This window comes from Alosa pseudoharengus, unplaced genomic scaffold (assembly GCF_046254945.1).
Source record: "Alosa pseudoharengus isolate Yale_2024_CS ecotype anadromous, Long Island Sound unplaced genomic scaffold, YU_APseudo_1.1 YU_APseudo_1.1_scf_2, whole genome shotgun sequence".
Lineage (NCBI taxonomy): Eukaryota > Metazoa > Chordata > Actinopteri > Clupeiformes > Clupeidae > Alosa > Alosa pseudoharengus.
In genome coordinates this window covers 51,635,704-51,643,203 of record NW_027468663.1, presented here as the reverse complement: position 1 = coordinate 51,643,203, position 7,500 = coordinate 51,635,704, and the positions used below count along the sequence as shown (strand labels likewise).

The 7,500-nt window shown below is 44.3% G+C and overlaps 1 protein-coding gene across 1 annotated transcript in view; it reads right to left on the bottom strand.

The window, feature by feature from the left end:
* Window positions 1-362: 362 nt before the first annotated feature.
* prss12 (serine protease 12) overlaps window positions 363-7,500 on the bottom strand; it is a 31,445-nt gene continuing 24,307 nt past the window's right edge. Inside the window, exon 13 of the mRNA XM_076295463.1 lies at window positions 363-1,704. Within this exon, the coding sequence (XP_076151578.1) occupies window positions 1,391-1,704 (314 nt within the window). The 3' untranslated portion in view covers window positions 363-1,390. The remainder of the gene's footprint in view (window positions 1,705-7,500) is intronic.

Sequence of the window (7,500 nt, the reverse complement as noted above, 5' to 3'; positions counted from 1 at the left end):
TCTATATAGCAGAACATGTTTGTAGCAGCTTAATAAATAAATAATTGTTAGTATTACATTTGTCAAGCATCCATAAAGGATCTCTACTGTATGAGCCACATCTGTTGATCTTATAGAGTGTACTCTAGTTATTCTGTTTATGGACTTCAGCAGCATGTTGTAGTAACAGCACTAAAAGCTACAAAGCAAAATGGGTTGGGCTGATGCTGTCAGTCAGGCCACACACACATATACTGCTCCACACCAAACATTCACACAGTACTACAAAGGGTTGAAATATCTGTCAAAGTGTCGACCCCCCATGTGAATGAAACTGCACAGACATAGATTTCATGTAAAACTTTACTGTCAGTCAGGAAAACAGATCTAGGATAACATATCACCAGATACAAAACAGGTCATGGTGGTGAAGGTGAACTCACTTCTTCACTCCCTTCCATGCTCAGACATACAGTATAGCTTATAACAGAGATGTGTTATTATTATAGTCAACTTAAAACATTTCAATTGCATCTCAGTGGGAAAAGATGTCCACTTGTATAAGACAGACTTATAGATTTATAAAGGAGATGACCTTTATTACTTAGACAGGGGAGGTGAAGCTCAGAGGGACGCACTGCTCCACTTGTAAATGAAAAAGCCTCTGGTTTGGCGACAGTTTATGGAAACGCAGGAGGTGAACATATTTGACATGTCTAAGAATAAACACCCTACTGTATGTCTAGGACTCTGGCTAGATGGAAAAACTCAATTCATTACAAAATAATACAGGTAGTTCTACACATTACACATGATAACAAACACATTTTAATTCCAGGTTAATGAAGCTTCATAAGAGAGGTATCCAGTTATTACAATGTTCTAAGGTCAATGTCCCACTAGCTGGAGACGTTACTGGTCAGACACTGAGGCTTTTAGTGCAATTGTTTGACTTTGTAAGCATTAAGACTGTCTTTCTTTGTGTACTTAGTGGTTTTTAGTGCTGTGGAAAGAACTCTCCAGTTTAGTCTGACTGAAGACGTCTAGAACATGTACATAAGGCTAAGCTTCAGGACCGCCGCTACCCTGTCAAGTGTGTGCTGCACCTCTGAGACCTCGTCCGAGAGGTCAGGGGTGCTGACCGAGGGAGGGAGTGGGTCATCTGCCATGAAGCCCTTGTGGTCCCTTACAACCAGGAAGTGCTAAAAGACACATATCAGTGACAGGCATCACTGCAATACACACACACACACACACACACACACACACACACACACCATACACATACACTCATTTCTACTCAAATAGGTCACTGTATCAGACAAACATATCACTGAGACATCAGGGCATCTGAACGATGGACAGAAAAGTGTCTCATTGGCCTGGTGTGGCCTGTGGTCTCCGGACCGTCCTACTGGCCAGTGACCTTCTTGATCCAGGGCAGGAAGGCGGAGACTTTGGTGTAGACACCGGGCGAGTGGTGGAGACGGCATGCGTGACCCCACGATGTCACGCCGTAGATGACCCATCCTCCCCCTGCTGGCCGCTCGCACACCAGTGGCCCTCCGCTATCTCCACGGCAACTGTCCACGCGGTGATGTTCATCGGACGAGGCCCCGGCACACAGCATTCGTTTGTTGAAGGTTCCGGCGAAGTGGAGCTCACACTCATGCTTACCGAGCACCGAGATGGCTGCCTGCTGCAGGGTCTTGGAGTACGCTCGACCTGACCAATCACAGCAGACAACAAGAGTCACATGTCACAGTATATGACCTACACAGCGTCACTAAAAATACTCTGGCAGCACTTTTGTTGAGCCCCACTTCATCAGACAGCGTAACCATGGCAGCGTGCTCTCACAGCAGATGACAACAGTATCACATGAACATTATCAGAGACTGCCAATGCAACTTCCAATCTGTCTGGCAGCTTCTAAACACATGAAGACACCATATGGCATCTGTCATATAGTCCATTTACATTCCATCCTTGCACTCTTAAAACAAATGTGTTGAAAACAACACAGCATTGTTTTTAACACATCTCTGTGTCCAGATAGGGATAACACAGTTTGTGTTGTTTCCTTTTTTATTTATTACACAATATGTGTTAAATATAACACAACTTGTGTTGAAAACAACACAACTTGCGTTGTTTTTTAACACATCTCTGTGTCCAAATAGGGACTACACATTCGTTTTAAGAGTGTGGCTCCCACATTGTTACCGGTGGCAACCTCATGCCTGGTTGCCAAGCTGGCAACCACTTTTAAGCACTTTTAAAAGTTACCATTGAGCCCTGCAACACACTAGCAGTATACATCAGTAGTTTGTACACCACACACAAATGCACACAAATTGTACCCAGTGTTTCACATGAACAATCTTGTGGGAATAGGTTAACATTTGAAAATATATCCACCTATGTATACACAAAGATATGTCCCTTTAGGGATCCTGAGAGAGCTTGTTATCCCACTCCCATGTCCTAACTAAACCAAACTCAAAAGTGGACCACATGACTTCAAACATGACTTCATATCTCCGAGCATGAGGGAGCTGACCTGAGCTCCATCTCAGCGGCGGACGTGATGTGTGTGTGCATGCATGAGTGTGTGTGTGTGTGTGTGTGTGTGTGTGTGTGTGTGTGCGGCGGCCGTGATGTGTGTGTGCATGCATGAGTGTGTGTGTGTGTGTGTGTGTGTGTGTGTGTGTGTGTGTGTGTGTATGTGTGTGCGGCGGCCGTGATGTGTGTGTGCATGCATGAGTGTGAGAGGGAGAGGGAGTGTGTGTGTGTGTGTGTGTGTGTGTGTGTGTGTGTGTGTGTGTGTGTGTGTGTGTGTGTGTGTGTGTGTGTATGTGCGGCGGCTGTGATGTGTGTGCATGCATGAGTGACCCTTCCTCAGGCTGACCTCATCCTGCTCTTCATGTGACCTGGCTTATTGTCATTATCTGCCTCTCTCTGCTCACTCACCAGGGAAAACAAAGCCCGTCTCCATGACGACTCCACGTCTAGACCAATGTCATCACATATGTAACCAGCGCAGCATGTGTAATCCATGCAATCAGTGTTGTGCAGATATGAGCATGCGAGCCCTGCTGAACCCCCAGAGCTCCTGGTGTGACCCTTCACACATCACATGGGAGGTGAGGAGGAAAGAAAATAACAATCATTTGTAGGGGGAAATGTGAAAAGATAACTAACAAAAACATTACTCCATTGGCAAAATAAAACTATACATTATTTAATACAATGACAAACACAAGAGTGTGTGAGTAAGTAATATGTATGTGTGAGTGCACATTAGATGCTCTACGTCAGGGATTCCCAAACGGTGGTATGTGTAGGGGGTACGCGAGATGAAAAAGGGCAATGTTGGAAAGGTGTTAAAAATGAACTTTTTAAATCTTCTGTAATTAATTCATAAATAAATAAATAATTTAGAATCGTGTTATAATGATATGAAAAGATGAAATTAAAGGAAATAATAAACTCTACAGTAGGCTTTGTTTTCATTAAAAAAGGGTGGCTTATTAAACATGATGCCTGGAATGCGTCAGTAGAATGTGTTACTTTTTAATGTGTTGGACGGTGGGGGTACGGAGCCGAGTCAGGATGTAGAAGGTGTTCTGTGGGGAAACGCTGCTCTAAGTCACTGACTCTGGGAAGACCCTCACAGTAAGGGCAGCTGCAGATAGACCCTCACAGTAAGAGCAGCTGTTCTGTATATAGACCCTCACAGTAAGGGCAGCTGTACAGTAGATAGACCCTCACAGTAAGGGCAGCTGTATATAGACCCTCACAGTAAGGGCAGCTGCAGATAGACCCTCACAGTAAGGGCAGCTGTATATAGACCCTCACAGTAAGGGCAGCTGTATATAGACCCTCACAGTAAGGGCAGCTGTACTGTATATATACCCTCACAGTAAGGGCAGCTGCAGATAGACCCTCACAGTAAGGGCAGCTGCAGATAGTCCCTCACAGTAAGGGCAGTAAGGGTAGCTGTATATAGACCCTCACAGTAAGGGTAGCTGTACTGTAGATATACCCTCACAGTAAGGGCAGCTGCAGAGAGACCCTCACAGTAAGGGCAGTAAGGGCAGCTGCAGAGAGACCCTCACAGTAAGGGCAGCTGCAGAGAGACCCTCACAGTAAGGGCAGTAAGGGCAGCTGTAGGAACGGCTGCAGTTGGTGTCCTAATGATCCTGATTCAATAAACGTGTCGTGATTTTTCATCTTGAGACAAACATTGTTGAAACAGTATAAATAATATCTATCAAACATATTTTGATCACTATCCCTTTTCCCCACACAGGGCAGCTGGCCACATATGTTCCTGATTTCCCAAATCGGTGCTGTAGTCAGGCACCCCACCCACATGTGTCTGCGTCACGCATACAGATCCCCACATGTCTGCATCACGCATACGGATCCCCACATGTGTCTGTACTGCGTGCGTGAGCAAGCTCACATGTTCACAGTAGAAGCTTCAGACCTGACTTGAGTGTGTCAAAAGAATGGGTTAGTGTGTGTGTGTGTGTGTCTGTGTGTGTGTGTGTGTGTGTTTGTGTGTGTGTCTGTGTGTGTGTGTCTGTGTTTGTGTGTGTGTGTGTGTGTGTGTGTGTGTGTGTCTGTGTTTGTGTGTGTGTGTGTGTGTGTGTGTGTGTGTGTGTGTGTGTGTGTGTGTGTGTGTGTGCATACCAACATGTGTGTATGTTCTGACTGCTGTGTAATTCCCAAGGGGGAACTAAACTCAACTGTGGATGAAATACTATGACTAGTGTTGACAGAGAGAGAGGGGGAGAGAGGGACAGAAAGACACAGAGACTCAGATGCCTCATTTCACTCTAAACCCATCAACTGAAGACTAGGAGATGAAAGGGCCTCTGGAAGCATACAGGTTAACACATACAGCATGGTGCATGCAGGTGTGTGTGTGCGTGTGTGCGTGCCTGTGTGTGTGTGTGTGTGTGTGTGTGTGTGTGTGTGCATGCGTGTGTGTGTGCGTGCGCGCGTGTGTGTGTGTGTGTGTGCGTGCGTGCGTGCGTGCGTGTGTGTGTGTGTGCGTGCCTGTGTGTGCGTGCGTGCGTGCGTGCGTGCGTGCCTGTGTGTGTGTGTGCGTGTGTGTGTGTGTGTGCGTGTATGAGGGGCCGTCTAGGCCTTAATTCATACTTGGTCTTACACACACTATCATAATCTTGCACATACACCACTATACTCATGCACACTCACTATTATAGTCATTTTACATGTATGTATGAGAGGGTATAGTCGTGTATGTGAGAGAGTATAGTAGTGGATGTGAAGGAGTATAGTAGTGAATGTGAGAGAGTATAGTAGTGTATGTGAGAGAGTAAAGAGTATAGTAGTGTATGTGAGAGAGTATAGTAGTGAATGCAAGAGAGTATAGTAGTGAATGTGAGAGAGTATAGTGGTGTATGCGAGAGAGTATAGTAGTATATGTGAGAGAGTATAGTGGTGTATGTGAGAGAGTATAGTGGTGTGTGTGTGAGAGAGTTTGCATGAAACGGAAGGGAGTTTGCATGAAACGGAAGGAGTTTGATTTCTCAGTTCCTGATTGGTTTGTCAATGTCACTTCTCTCTAGCTAGCCAATTAAAATCAAGGAAGGGGCGGGACCTACACTGTCAACAATGTTCGTGGTTCGTGTAGACCTAGTGGTCGAGGAAAAAATCAGCCAACTCCTATGTGACTAAATATTAAACTTCTACTGCAAACCGAATGCAAATTAGGCTACAAAGGGGTGCAAAGGGGACATGAGGGGTGCCTATTCTATTATAATTGCCTAGGCTACCAGCTCCTTTTGTCTTGCGAAGTCATATTTTAGTGAACTGAGTCCTGAAAAATTGCTGCGGGACCTAGCATTTACACTGTCAACACAGTTCGTATAACGTTAGAGGTGGAGGAAAAAATCAGCCAAGTCCTATGTGACTAAATATTAAACTACTACTGCAAACCGAATGCAAATTACAAAGACACAAGGGGTGACATATTCTATTATAATGCCAGCTCCTTTTGTCTGGCGAAGTCATATTTTAGTGAACTGAGTCCTGAAAGATCGCCATTTCAGTTAGCTAGTTAGTTAGCATTAAGCCAGGCAGCAACGACATGCTGCTGGTAGATAGTTTGGTAACCTAGCAACAATAAACACTTGACCTGCAGCACTCTGAAAGGAGCTTTACTAGATGGAAAGGAGCGCTGTCCGGAGCTCTGTTCTAGAATCTTTGGCTGTCAGTGCAAAAATAGCGATGTGGACACAGGCTCACGAGTCACTGGCAACAGCAGACAAGGTTACCAAAAACGTGTGCCAGCCAAACTGTAATGCATGTCCTTTTTGGAATGTTGCTGGAATGCTAGCTAACTAGCTAACTGCAATGGCAGCAATCTTTCAGATCTCAGTTCACTAAAATATGACTTCGTCAGACAAAATAAATCTGGTAGCCTAGGCTATTACAATAGAATAGGCACCCCTCATGTCTTTGTAGCCTAATTTGCATTCGGTTTGCATTAGTAGTTTAATATTTAGTCACATAGGAGTTGGCTGATTTTTTCCTCGACCACTAGTAGGTCTATACGAGCCACGAACATTGTTGACAGTGTAAGTCCCGCCCCTTCCTTGATTTTAATTGGCTAGCTAGAGAGAAGTGACATTGACAAACCAATCAGGAACTGAGAAATCAAACTCCTTCTGTTTCATGCAAACTCCCTTCCGTTTCATGCAAACTCTCTCACACACACCACTATACTCTCTCACATACACCACTATACTCTCTCACATATACTACTATACTCTCTCGCATACACCACTATACTCTCTCACATTCACTACTATACTCTCTTGCATTCACTACTATACCTTCTCGCATACACTACTAAACTCTCTCGCATACACTATTATACTCTCTCACATACACTACTAAACTCTCTCGCATACACTACTATACTCTCTTGCATACACTAGTATACTCTCTCGCATACACTACTAAACTCTCTCTCACATACACTACTATACTCTCTCACATACACTACCAAACTCTCTCACATGCACTACTATACTCTCTCGCATACACTACTATAGTCTCTCACATATACGACTATACTCTCTCACATACACTACTATAGTCTCTCACATACACTACTATAGTCTCTCACATACACTACTATATTCTCTCAAATATACTACTAAACTCTCTCACATACACTACTATACTCTCTCACATACATTACTATACTCTTTACTCTCTCACATACACTACTATACTCTCTCACATTCACTACTATACTCCTTCACATACACTACTATACTCTCTCACATACACGACTATACCCTCTCATACATACATGTAAAATGACTATAATAGTGAGTGTGCATGAGTATAGTGGTGTATGTGCAAGATTATGATAGTGTGTGTAAGACCAAGTATGAATTAAGGCCTAGACGGCCCCTTATACGCGTGCATGCGTGCGTGCGTGCGTGCCTGTGTGTGTGTGCGTGTGTGTGC